The sequence below is a fragment of the Balaenoptera physalus genome (assembly GCF_965194825.1).
Source record: "Balaenoptera physalus genome assembly, chromosome: 4".
NCBI classification, from domain to species: domain Eukaryota; kingdom Metazoa; phylum Chordata; class Mammalia; order Artiodactyla; family Balaenopteridae; genus Balaenoptera; species Balaenoptera physalus.
Window position 1 is genome coordinate 63318285 of NC_138891.1, and position 12476 is coordinate 63330760.

General features: G+C 55.2%; 1 protein-coding gene across 4 annotated transcripts in view; it reads right to left on the reverse strand.

Annotated features, from left to right (window-relative positions):
• Nucleotides 1-597: 597 nt before the first annotated feature.
• Nucleotides 598-12476, reverse strand: part of CLCN2 (chloride voltage-gated channel 2) — a 13231-nt gene continuing 1352 nt past the window's right edge. Inside the window, exons 2-24 of one of the 4 annotated variants that reach the window (XM_082460883.1) lie at nucleotides 11957-12112; nucleotides 11684-11815; nucleotides 11213-11341; nucleotides 10993-11126; nucleotides 10810-10887; nucleotides 10642-10720; nucleotides 10414-10539; nucleotides 10233-10317; nucleotides 10041-10142; nucleotides 9089-9173; nucleotides 8796-8951; nucleotides 8342-8411; nucleotides 8000-8110; nucleotides 7567-7774; nucleotides 7106-7239; nucleotides 6689-6861; nucleotides 6448-6562; nucleotides 6157-6230; nucleotides 5865-5924; nucleotides 5684-5722; nucleotides 5407-5511; nucleotides 1297-1383; nucleotides 598-1165 (exon numbers count right to left, since the gene is read on the reverse strand). In XM_082460883.1, the coding sequence (XP_082317009.1) occupies nucleotides 971-1165; nucleotides 1297-1383; nucleotides 5407-5511; nucleotides 5684-5722; nucleotides 5865-5924; nucleotides 6157-6230; nucleotides 6448-6562; nucleotides 6689-6861; nucleotides 7106-7239; nucleotides 7567-7774; nucleotides 8000-8110; nucleotides 8342-8411; nucleotides 8796-8951; nucleotides 9089-9173; nucleotides 10041-10142; nucleotides 10233-10317; nucleotides 10414-10539; nucleotides 10642-10720; nucleotides 10810-10887; nucleotides 10993-11126; nucleotides 11213-11341; nucleotides 11684-11815; nucleotides 11957-12112 (2633 nt within the window). In that variant the 3' untranslated portion in view covers nucleotides 598-970. Of the gene's footprint in view, nucleotides 1166-1296; nucleotides 1384-5406; nucleotides 5512-5683; nucleotides 5723-5864; nucleotides 5925-6156; nucleotides 6274-6447; nucleotides 6563-6688; nucleotides 6862-7105; nucleotides 7240-7566; nucleotides 7781-7999; nucleotides 8111-8341; nucleotides 8412-8795; nucleotides 8952-9088; nucleotides 9174-10040; nucleotides 10143-10232; nucleotides 10318-10413; nucleotides 10540-10641; nucleotides 10721-10809; nucleotides 10888-10992; nucleotides 11127-11212; nucleotides 11342-11683; nucleotides 11816-11956; nucleotides 12113-12476 lie in introns of those variants that run through there. The other 3 variants (XM_082460882.1, XR_014263360.1, XM_082460884.1) reach the window with 3 other exon arrangements.

Genomic DNA, 12476 nt, shown 5'->3' on the forward strand with positions numbered 1-12476 from the left:
CTTCTCTGGGAGGCACTGGAATGATGAAAGCCTGTACTCTCGGCCCTTTCCCTGGCCCCCCTGGCGGGGTCTGGGCCCTTTCCCAGCTACTTGTAGGACATGTGGTCAGGGTCCTGGTGGCTCTCACCCCGGGGGCTGCCCCATTCACTAGAGAGTTCTCTTTAGGGTGGAGCTGGAAGAAGGGATGGCTCTGGTTGCCACGGAGCCGTGATTTGGATGTCCTTCCAGAGAGGGCCACAAGGGGGCCACACGGGTGGCCGGGCAGCTGTCAGCAGGAATGGTGCCAACGAGTGACAGTCATGAGGGAGCGTCTCTCCTTGGGGAGGAAAGAGGGTAGTGCCTTTCTTGGCTGAACAAAAGGCCAAAGCTACCTTACTGGGGGACTGCGCCCCAACCGGGGTGTTGATGAGCGAGCGGTGGTGGCCTCTGCAGACCCTGCATTCCACGGACAGCAGGCTCTGGAGTTTCACGGCTGTCGGGCGGGGGTGGGTGGCTGCTGAATCTGGAGCCTTGTAGGCTTTGGCAGGTGAGAGGGCCCAAGGTAAGAACAAGAGCTGGTGGGCACAGGCATTCTACATAGAAGTGGCTCATTAGGTGTTTATTTTGTTCTATTTAAGAATCTGTTTTATTAAATTAATATAAAAATCTTTGTAAATCTCTATATACATCTGGTCACAGGAGGTTCCAGTATAAACCCATATTAGTTCTACCCCTTCCCTCAAAGGGGGAGCAGGGGTCAAGTGCCCACCCCCATCCTGTCAGGGCAGTGCCGACCTTCCTGCCCTTGGAACACTTGCTGCAGGTGGGCACTGGGTCAGATTTCAGGTAGGATGAGCCAGGAGAAGCTAGCACCCCAGGTCTGGAAGCGGGGCTGGAGCTCCTGTTTTCTCAAGGCAGAAGGAACAGGAGAGCTGCAGGATCTGGGCCGACAGCCGTGGCCACTGCCATCCCAGGCCACCCCTTGAGGGGATCACTGGCACTTGTCGTCGCTGTCAGAAGGGCTGCCCTCCCGGGGGAGGCCGTGGCGGGAGCGGGGCCCCCAGAGTGCGTGCACCTCGGTGGTCTCTGTGTCACTGCTGCTGGTGGCACTGTCTCGGAAGCTGGCAAGGGGCGGCCGGACTTTCACACCCTGTGCTGTGACAGAGCCCTCGATAGCCTTCCGGAGCTGGAAAGGTGAGAGGATCAGATGTGTGGACTCGGAGCTCCCTGCTCAGACTCCTCCCCAGCACTTCCCCAGGTGGCTGGACATAAGCCTCTGAGCCTTTTTGGAAGTGGAAGTGGTCACTGTCATCTCACCTCCTTTAGGGTGACAATTCCAATGAGTCTGCCAATACTGGTGACATAAGCATGGTCCACTCCCAGCAGTGAGAAGATGGTGTGAGTCTGTGGGGTGGGGAGAAAACACATTGGACTTGATGTGTGACGGGAGAGCTCTAGATTATAGGCCAGAGGGACCCAGAACAAGGTGGTGGGGAGCAGTAGAAGGGGTGAGGATGGATGGTGAGGAAGGGGACAGAACCACTGGAGGAAAAAGAACAACAGAATGTTTCTGTAACCAAGCCTCAGAAACTTGATAGTGGGAATCTTTATGTTGCTTACATTGATGGAGCAAGGGACAGAGGAAGGCTTCTTTGTCCCACATTAGAAAGGAGGACAGAGGAGAGAACAACTGTTGAAATACGACATCAGATGATTGGCCAGGCACCGGGCTAGGTCTTTCCTACATTAACATTTAATTTCAGTAGTGTCCTGAGAAGTAAGTATGATACCCATTCTACAGGAGAGGCAACATGAGGGTCAGAGCTGAAGTGACTTGCTCAAGGTCATCAGGAAGAAGTGGCCTTGCAGCCCCAGCTCACTTTCATCACATTATAGAAGGAGGAAGCACAGCCCCAGTCGTCCCATGCAGCTGTCCAATTAGTCACGGACTGAAGTTCCACACGCACCCCACTCCCCCTTAGGGGTATTGGCCCTGAATCCTCTGCCTCTAACTCACCTCTGTGGCTGATACACACTTCCCATTGGCTCTCAGTTGGCTGGCCAGTTTTGGTACCCCTCCAATCTTGGCCTGCAGCACTCTACATCTCTCAAACAGTTTGCCTTTTCTGGGGCCCAAGTAGCATCCCGGGTCCTTTTGAGATGTAGCTTGCAGTCCAGGGGGACAACAGTCACGCCCATCCTCCCATGTTTTTCTTGCTTCGGGCCCTCCCCCCAGGCTTTCGAATGTAATCACCAAGGGTTCAGAAATTGTCTGGCAGTTCCCCTTGTGCTCTAAGTGGATTTTCTTGGGCCAGATGTCTTGAAAAACACTCTACTGACTCAGCAGTTCCTGGAATTTTTGGCCCATCGTTTATCGCACTGTTTTGAGTTTACTTGTAAGCCTTTTGGCTTAATATTTGAATCAAAATGGGCATTAATAACCCAGCTTCCTGAGTACCACTTACTCAGAACTCACTGTTATCATCTTAACACTTTAAAAATGTTTTATTATACAGTGCTAAATTCTCCATCTAAGACATGACAGTAATTATAAAAGGAGATAAACAGAAGTTCAGTTTTAGAATACACTTTTCTGTGCTCCTTCCATGCCTATGTCATAACTGTCATATGGTTAGCAAGTTCCTCCTCATATCTAACTTGAATCCTATGTGCTACAAGTTATCTTTAATTTCTTCATAAGACTTCGGAGGGAAACATATCGTTACAAGGTTTCCTGTTTCAATAATCCCTTAGCCTTGCCTTCTTATCATTTAATAATCCCTCTCATCTTCTCCCAAGGATCCTATTAAATAGTTCCCCTTGATTTTCTGTTCTCTACCATCCTAATCAGAGTGAGCTTCTGGCAGACTATATGCTTTTTAGATTTGCAAACCACTTGTCCCACTAAGCCTTACTGATTGACTTTCTGAACATCCTGGCCATTCCCCCCAACCTCCTCACCATCCTCACCAGACAGGGCTGCAACATCCTAATGGGTTCTGCTTTCTGCCTCCCTTCCCTCCAGCTTGGCTCTGCCATCCTAAGAGCTTTCCCAAACTTGAGTTAGACCCCAGACTCCCCAGAATGGCCCATTAAGACCCTTCCCAAACTCGCCTCAGCCTGTCTTTCCAGCCTCAGATGCCGCCAGGCACCCCAGCTTCCAGCCTCAGATAATCACTCATCCTTTTCTGAGAACATCCATTTCTTCCACGCTTCAGCCCTTCCCTCACGACACCATCTTTTAAAGTCTCCTGTTGTTCACCTCTCAGTATAAGTAGTAGCAGTAATTCCTAACATATATCGAATACCTACTATGTGCTGGGCACTGTTCTAAGTGCTTCACATGTTATCAACTTTAATCCTCAGAAAAACCTATGTTGGCACAACGATCCCATTTTACAGAGAAGGAAAGTGAGGCACAGAGGCTAAGAAACGTGACAAGGTTTCGGGTTCAGTCCGCTGGCACTCTAGCTTCCCCCCTCCACCCACTGATGCTCTGCAGGCGGCCCTGAATGAATGAGGCACTCTGATGGTACGGGGACGTCCAGTTGCACAGGTTCCTAAATAGTCTCCAGTGTACTCCTCTCCCCTCTGCATGTTCCCTTCCTGGACTTCACTGGGCTACTACTTACTGACTCCTCAGGCCTACAAGGACATTTTGAATTCTCATCTTGTATGTTCTTATCACTTTCAGTTCTTTGTACTTCTGTTAGTTGGTTCCTCAAAGGCTTCATTTCGTCCTCTGAGTTTTAAGTTTGCAACAAACACCTACTTTGTTCTTTTTCATTTTCATTTAATTAGACACCAGGGAGCCCATTGGAGGGCCCATACTTCTTGGGCTTGGGAACAGTGAATTGACAGGCAGAGGGTCAGTTTCGCCTTCCGAAAGAATCCTGGGATTGGGGCCAGGAAATCTGGCCTCTGGGCCTGACTCTGCTATATTGACTCCGGCAAGTAACCTCCTCACTGCCTCAGCCTCCCTGTGTATTAAAATGGTTAAATCCACAGGCTTTTGGGTCAGACCATCTTGGATTCCAGGCCTAGTTCTGCTACTTACTAGCTGTGTGACCTTGGGCAACCTGCTTAACCTCTCTGAATCTCAATGTCCTCATAAAAACTAGAATAGAAAAACCAGAATATCACAATACCCATCTTACAAGGTGGTTGTGAGGATTAAATTAAACATGTGAAGAGCTTAGCCCACTGCCTGGCATGTAGCAGGCACTAAAAAAAAACACGTCACCATTATCATCATCATCGTGTGATGTCTGAGGATTAAGTAAGGTAATGGAAACGCTTTAGAGGTCTTAGGAAGAAAGGCTTTAAATAAAAGCCATATGTATTATTCACAGGCCTATCTTCTTTTTTTCTTGCAATTGCACTGCAGTTCCCCACCCATTTTGATCCGAGGTCTTTACCCAAAGGCTTATACGTTCCTTTATTACCTTTTGCTTTTTTGTTTTTGTCCCCTGTTCTTCCTGCCCTGCTTGTCTGCACTAGGCTGGCTCTTGGGCACAGTTTGTATCTAAGCTAGCTGCCCAAGCTGCAGACCTTGGGAAAATTTCTCCCCTTCCCCCGTCTAATGTGCTCACAGGCTTGCACGTTAAATCTGTCAACAATTTAGCTAAACCCCCCTGGTTTTTGCCCAGGCGGCCTGCCGGGTGTGCCTGTACTCCCTGCCTTCGCTTAGAGGCCTGAAGGTGCCCAATGATGCCGGCTGCGCCATTCTGGGGGGGCCCGAGGCAGTTCTGCGAAGAGAGCCCCCGCCCTCTGTTAGCGTCAGCCTCACCCACTGCCAACCTTTCTGCACTCCAGTTTTCTCTGCATTTATGCAGGCCATTGTGCCCTTCTGCTGAGCTATCTTCCTGTGTCTCTACCAGTTTTCCTTTGGCCTACACTGAGTCAGACTTTCTGGGGTCTGACATTCCAAGCCCCCCACTAGGCACTTCTCATCTTTGTTTATCTCTTCTCTGCAGTGTCCCCAATCCTACTTGGATGTTTGTTCGCTTGTTTATTAGATTTTCTTATCCTGCCTATTTCTCACCCATTTTTTTCAGTGTGGGTGTATCAGCCTTGTCAGGCGCTGGCAGCCTCCTGCCTAGCTCTGACTCTAGAGGGTCAGAGGCCTTCTGGCTTCCACCCAGCTCCAGCCCTGTCTTTGTTGCCGCTTTGGTCCAGAGTTCCCTGGGGGCAAGTCTGAGCAGAAGAAAAATGATGCTTGGCTTCACCATAGGCAGGAAGAGGCTAAGGGGCCCTGCTCCTGGCCCCCCATCGTTTGGAGCAATGTGTTTGAAAAACATCTCAGCACAGAGCCCACTCTCTGCTGTCTCTTTTTTCCCCACTGGCTTGAGTCCAAACTTGTGGGAGGACTTAGCTCCCCACCCTGTGCTCCTGAGAGCCCAGGCGGCCCCGGGCCTCCGGCCCTACCTTGTGCAAAGAGGTCCGCTCCACCAGCTGGAAGGGGGCAGGGTCAATTTTGCAGTCACTGAAGTTGACAGGTTCATCTAGTTGCTGCTCCTCCCACTCCAGAATCTGAGGGGACAAGACTAGGAGGGTTAGGGAGAAAGTGCCAACAGCTGCTCTCACCTCCTTGAAAGTTGGCCTGCCCTTTTTCCTACCCCATGGTCCCTCCCATGGGGACAGCAGCCAATATGATGACTGAACACACTCAGGAAGAAGAGTCCAGAGTCCAGTCACACCTTACCTCCTCAGGGGTCATCTCGCCTTCCAGGTCCGAGTCACTCTAGGAGAGGGGAAGGAAGGTTGGCAGCTAGGGGCTTGGGGGAGGTGGTGTATCTCACCAGCTCAGGGGAAGCTTACCCTGCCTAGACCCCGGCCCTCCCTGTCTAGTGCTCCTGAGCTGCAGGAAGAAAGGGAGCACTTACCGCCAGGGAAATTCGGACCCGCTTCGGCTTGCGCTTGTCACATGTTTCCGACTTCTCCAACTTTGTTAGCGCCAAACCAGAGAGAAGAGGAGTGGATGTTATAGGGAGGAGGGAGGTGAGGGAAAGTGGTGGGGCTGGGAGGAAGGGCACAATGCAGGGACAGCTGATATCCAGGAGGGCAGAAGGGCAGAGAGAGTGGAGGCAGGCACTGCAGGGTTAACGGACAGGTGGTCTCAGCGTCAGAGAGAGAGCTGGAGAGAAAGAGCCAGATGGAGAGGCTCTAACCACTCACCTCTGAAGCAGGCTCGGGGGGCGGACTGCCACAGAAGAGGCTTCTGAGGGCGATGCCTGCCTGCTCCATGTTCCCTGTGTTCCCAAACACAAGGCCCTGAGGGCAATGTCATCCTTGCTGGAGAGGACCAGGAGAGGTGAGGAGGGCAAGGGGAGAGGCGTCCTGGTTCTACTCCTGGCCCATCTGGGCAGCCTCTTAGCTGGGATGTGCTCCAGTAAAAAGGTTGGGCAGGGACCCTAGTGCGTCTCCGGGGCTGGTCTCTGGCTCCGTCATGCTAGCAGATGGGCTCACCTGTGGGACTCTCCTTGAGGTTCATGGTGTTGCTGGGCCCCCTCTTGAGAGCAGGCTTCAGGGGCTTGTGAGTCTCCCCCCGTGCTGCAGGGAAGCCCGAGTCTTCTGTGTTCACCTGCACAGGCAGGAAGGGGTTGGGGAGCCCATGGCCTCGGACCACCTCTAAGTCGCCCTCCCAAACAGTCTACACAATGACATTTAGGAAGTCTGGGTGCCCCTGCCATGGGGCTTTTCCCCTCACCTGGAAGAGGAGGGAGGTCTCAGGGCTGGGGGGACTCTCCTGATCGGAGGGTGAAGAGGTCCGGGCAGCTCGATGCTCCTGCATGTACTGCCGCCGGCGGGCTGGGCTCAGCTGAGCCCCCAGCAATGCCACCACCTGTGAGCACTCGATGGAGCCCAGGAGGATCATGGACTCTGGATAGAGCAGGTGGGAGGACTCAGGAGCTGGGGGTGAGGCCCTCCTACCCCCCCTAACCTTCTCTCACACCCAGTGTGGGGCCTTGGACACAGACCACACTCCCTAGGGAAACCCTGGCTGGGTTTGCTAGCTTACTGCCTTTGGAACCAAGGAGACTGGTCCTGAGCTCCTGCCCCTCCCCCTTCCTGAGCAGCAACCCGGGCAGATGACCCTAGCACCTGGGCCCCCTCCTGGTCTCACCAGGGGACTCTACTAGGGCCAGCACGCGGCCCTTGGTCCTGTGCAGTGCCAACCGCAGGTCCCGGAAGGTGCAGCTGAGGGCCACGTGGGGAACATCCCGCACCATGATGTCCTCCACTCGCACCCGGTACTGCCTGAGGGCAGAGAGAGGCACGTGGTTTGCCGTCAGCATGGGGAGGGTAGCCCGGGCCGTGAGGGTATCCCAGGGCCGTGAGGAAGGCCCCAGAGCCTATGGGGACAAGGGCTAAGGGCCGAGGTGTACCTACTGCCTTCGTTCTGATCGGGTGGGTCAGCCACAGCTCCCCCAGGGAGTGGACAAGGGCAGCTCTGGCCAGGAGGGAGCAGGGTGGCTGGTCTCCCAGCCTCACTGGCTGAAGACCTTGCTGGAGGTGGGTGGGAGGGAGTCCTAGGGTGCCTTCTGCCCCTCAACCGCTCCCCCCTCATCACCCAGTCCTCCATACTGGTGGCGGCCCCAGCCCAGCTCAGGCAGATAGGGCAGTTTCTTGATTCGGATGATGCTGTCATAGAGCGAGGGCTGTAGGCTCTGGGCAACGGCGTTGGCCAGGATGACGGCGATCATAACAGGCAGGATGTGGGCGATCTGGCCTGTGAGCTCGAACACGATCACGGCCGTGGACACTGTGTGTGTCACTGCTCCTGCCAGCGCAGCTGCCCCTGGGGACAGCCACCCTCAGTCTCCTCAGGGTGCCCAGGCCCCAGATGACCCCACCCCCCAGTCCTGTAGGGACCCTCTGGGCTGCCCAGTACAATCCTGGGGAGTGGGCTTCTGCAGCCGAGAGAAGCCCGGTTTCTGCCAGCAGGGGGCGCCAGAGCCTCTGGCCCTGTGGCCCAGCCAGGGGTTTTCCAAGACAGACAGGGACCTGGAGCACTCACCCACCACTGCATAGCCTCCGGGCACGATCCGGTAAGTGCTGCCATCTGTGTGAATCCCGTCTGGGAACCAGGCAGCCATGCTTTCGCCCACCAGACGCCCAAATGCTGCTCCTTCAGGGAGGGGGGTGGGAATTGAAACAGGTAGTGGAGGGGGTGGGCAGGGACACTAGGAAGAGAGAGGGTCAGAGGGTAGGGGAGGGGGCCGGTGGGTCATTCAGTGCAGGGGACTGCCCTGCGGGGGTGGGGGCGGGGGCTGGACCAAAACCCGCTCCCAGGCAGACGGGGGACAGCCAGGGGGCGGCCAGAGGGTGCAGGCTGGGAGAACCGCAGCTGAGGACTCACCAATGACAAAGACAGGCATGAAGGCCCCGCAGGGCACTGGGATGGTGGTGGCCAGTGCAGACATCCAGAACTGCAGGCAGGAGGTCGTTCAAACAGGTAGAGGCGCCTCCTGGCCCCAGGCAGCTCCCAGCTCCACCCCAGAAGCCTACCTTGCTTATCAGTCAGGCACAAACTTCCCAGCTATCTTGGAATCCCCCAGAGGTGAAGGAAAGGAGGACTCAGGAACCAGGTGGCTTGGGTTCAAATCCTCACCCTGCCATCCAGCTGTGTGACTTTGGGCCAGTTACTTAACCTCTTTGTGCCTCGACTTTCCATCTTTAAAACAGGGGTACTAATAGTACCTTTCTCACAGCATTGTTGTGAGGCTTAAAGGAGTTAACATACGGAAAGCGCTTAGAACAGTGCCCCACACCTAGTAAGTCTACGTTGGCTATACATATGTAAGGAGCCCCACCTTCATGAGAATGAAGATGACCAGGGTGAGGAAGACGTTGGCACGTGGTGGGTTCCAGGCCTGTGAGGTTCCAGGTGGCTCAAGCTCCTCCATCAGGCCCTGGCGGACCCACGTCCGGTTGTCAAACAGGGTGACCAGTGTCTCTTTCTGTGAGAGCTGTAGGTGAACAGGGTGCCTCAGGCTGGGGGACAGACAGGATGAAGGGAAGGGGCCCACAGGAGAGCAGGGACTGTTGGCTTTAGAAGGGATGCATCCCAAGGGAAAGTACAAGTTCCTGTTCTGCCTGGGGTTACCTGTCCAGCCATGAACTGTCCAAAGCCAGGGGGGAAGGTCAGAGTAGAGATGAGCAGGGTCACCAGAGCCGGGAAGAGCAGGCGTCTAGAAATGTAGATTTCATAGCATCAAATACTCACTACAGACTAGTGATAGGCTTGGGTGCCCTCACATACCTCAGGGCTGCGGTCACAGCAGGGCCTTGGCTCTTACATAAAAACACACAGTTCTGAAAGAAGGCCCCCTTTGCTGTTCATGATACGATGTCTCTGAGGGTGATGGCCATCCAGGGTTATAATGAACCCAAATGCCTTTCTGTTGGCTCCTGACTCCCTAAGTGGGTAGCACCAGCAGAAAATTCATCCCCCCAGCCCTCTCTGGACACCTCTAAGCCGTGACGCCTCCCCTTACCCTCAAGTTTCTTCTGCCTCTGTCTGTTTCTCTGAGGTGACTTAACAGTGAAGGTCACACAACATATACTCCAATAAAGAGGTTAAAAAAAAAAGTGAAGGTCAGTGTTGGGGGAAGCCGGGGTCACTCATGAAGTTGACCGAAGGTGCCAAAGGGAGCAGGTTCAGTCGGTTGCCCCTTCCCTGAATGACGTCAGTCCCAACAGAAGTCATGTCTCAGGCCTCCCCACTCCCAATTCTCAGGGTCACAACTGAGAGAGCTGTGCGCCATGAAGGAAGAACTAAGACTCAAACATTCTCCAGGGAGCACTGCTATCTGGGCCAGGCCAAGGGCCTACAGGAAGCCTTAGCCTTTGATCCAAAATGCCCTCTGCCACTGACTAAAAATCCAAAAGTGCCAGTTTTCAGGCAATTCAAATAAAAGTCAAAATGTTCAATCAGTCTGGAAAACACCATTGAGTGCCTATTTTTGACTGGGCCACTATCTGCCGTCACACCTGTCACCCCCCTTCCCCCAGGCCATGACCCTCACACAACCCAAAGTGCCCCAGAATCAACTCACTTCTTCATGAGGAAACGGTTGATGGTCTTCTGCTTCCTCATCACCTGGACAATCTTGCGGTTCAGGTAGACAAAGAGCGCTCCCCCGAAGCCACTTGCAATACTGGAGAGGGAACAAGCACCTGGGTGAAAGGAGGTCTCCCCTCTCTTACCTCCTCCTCCCTGACCCACCTCAGCTCCCTCAGCTCCTCACCCAATGACAGCAAAGGCCGGCAGCTCCTGGAGGTCGAAGGGGAAGTCAAGCCGGAACCGGGTTTTGAAGAGAGCTGTAATGGTCTCTGAAGGGAAGCAGAGTAGCAGAGGGAGGTGGCTGTAGCCTCGGAGGTCCCCACCTGAGCCATTTCAGGGCTCCTCTCATGCCCCAGGTCCCCCACCTTCATCACGGTTCCAGACTGCCAAGACCCGGAAGATGAAGGCACTGAAGGTGGCGGCAAAGAAGCCCCGCCAGTAGTTGCGCACAGCGAAGAAGGTAGAGGTGACCTCGATGCTGAACAGCACACCTGCGGGGGCGGGGTGTAGGCAAGGAGAGCGCCCCTTGAGGCCTGGGCCTGGCCTATCGGCTCAGACCCAAGGTCAGGGCTGGGGCTGACCTGACTGCCCACCTCCAATGGGTGCCGCAAAGCAGCAGCCCACTCCCACGGCACAGGCGGCGGCCAGCATCTCTGTGTTCCGGGATTCGTTCTGGCGAGAGCGGTGGAAAGGGGAGTCGGCGTCAGTGTGGGCTCAGCAGCCCATCCCTCCCCTCTGCCTTCCCCCAAGGTCCCCCTTACCTCATAGATGCCCCCGAACAGGGAGAGGAACTTGCTGAGGAGAGCAGCGCACATGCTTGCGATATGCACAAAAGGGCCCTGGGAGGTGGGGGCAGGTGGTGAGTGGGGAAGGGGCACACCCTGACCTTGGCCTGGCTTCTTCCTCCACTTGATGGACTCCTTTATTCCCCAACCTGCACTTACCTCTTTGCCAAGGGGCATCCCACTGCCGAGGGCACAGGTCAGCCCGATGACCTTAGCTACGAAGGTCTTGAGGGTGAGGTATTCCTTGAGCACCACTCCCCGCAAGATGGTCTTCATCTCGGGGATGCCGGACCCTGGAGAGGCACAATCCCAGGAGAGTCATTTGATGTGCCTGTTTCAGGAGGTCCCATCTCCGCCCTCTCTTTCTCTTCTATTGTACCGACAGCCTGAGGAGCCAGGATCTGTGTGAATCCGGCAGAGAAAGTGATGAGGACGACGGGGTAGGTGACCCAGGCCAGATACTGGAGTAAGAGGTTAGTGTTCAAGCCCCGGGACATCCACTGCTGAGCTGTGGGGAGAGGATGTGCCATTGGAGCTCCGAAGCGCACACCCAGTCCCCGCCTGGCCACTGGACATACTGGTGTGACAAGCTGTCCCAGGGATATCACACAGAGCCCAGGCACAAGGGGTAGGGAGGGGGCTAGAGGGCATGCACGGAGACAAAGATCACTATAGGTAAGAGGGTCAGTTGGACAGGGGTGGCAAGAAGTTGTGGCCTATGTGAGTGGCAGTGATTATGCCTGAAGATGGGGCAGTCAGGCTGGCCGGGGGAAGTGGTCAATGGACAAGTGCGGCATAGAGGAGGCAGGTTGGTTCTCCCTAGCCCTTCCCCACCAGCCCTTGTCCTCACCCTGCAGACAGGCAGCGATGGCGTAGTCCATGGCCCAGCTGACCAGTGCCATGAGGAGCCCCAGCAGGACCAGGAAGATCCAGTCTTCACCAACCCTGGACACTAGGAACTTATGGCAGTGTACAGTACAGACTGGGAGCAGGGAAGGGAAGGAGGGGAGGCTGGCACCAAAGTGCTCCTACTCCTGTCCCCCCTCCCCCACAGGCAGCTCTAATGGTCTTGGACCCCCTCAGCACAGCACAGCCAAGTCCCCTGCCCCAACCCAGGTCTCACTACGGCATCGGGTGCAACGGCTCTGTCCGTATTCCAGAAGCTCTGGGCAGCCCGAGGGGAAGGTGGACCCCTCCAGGGCTCGGGCCCTCCTAGACGGATCCGAGCAGCTTCCTCTTTGGCAAAGGCCCCAAGGTCCTGAGTATACCGGCCATACATCTGAGCAATAGGGAAGATGGGGGTCAGCGGACATGGGCCGAGTGGGGATGCAGGGAGGGCTCCTGGGGCCTCAACTCCCCTTCTCCCAGTCCCCACATTATATACCCCTTCTTGAACCCACACTTCCCACTTGGGCTTAGGGTGTGGGAACAATGCACACTGCAGATCGTGGGGGCTGTCCTGGCTGGAGTGATGGGGACAGCCAAGGTACAGGGACACAGCTCTGGGGGTGGCTGAATAATCGGTCCCCTTCTCACAAGCCTGGGAAGGCACGGAGCACTGAGGAGGAGTGGGAGGGAAGGCCCCAGAGGAGAAAAAGATGGAAAAACCTACGGCAGTCTGCAAGTGGGAGGAGGGAAGGTCA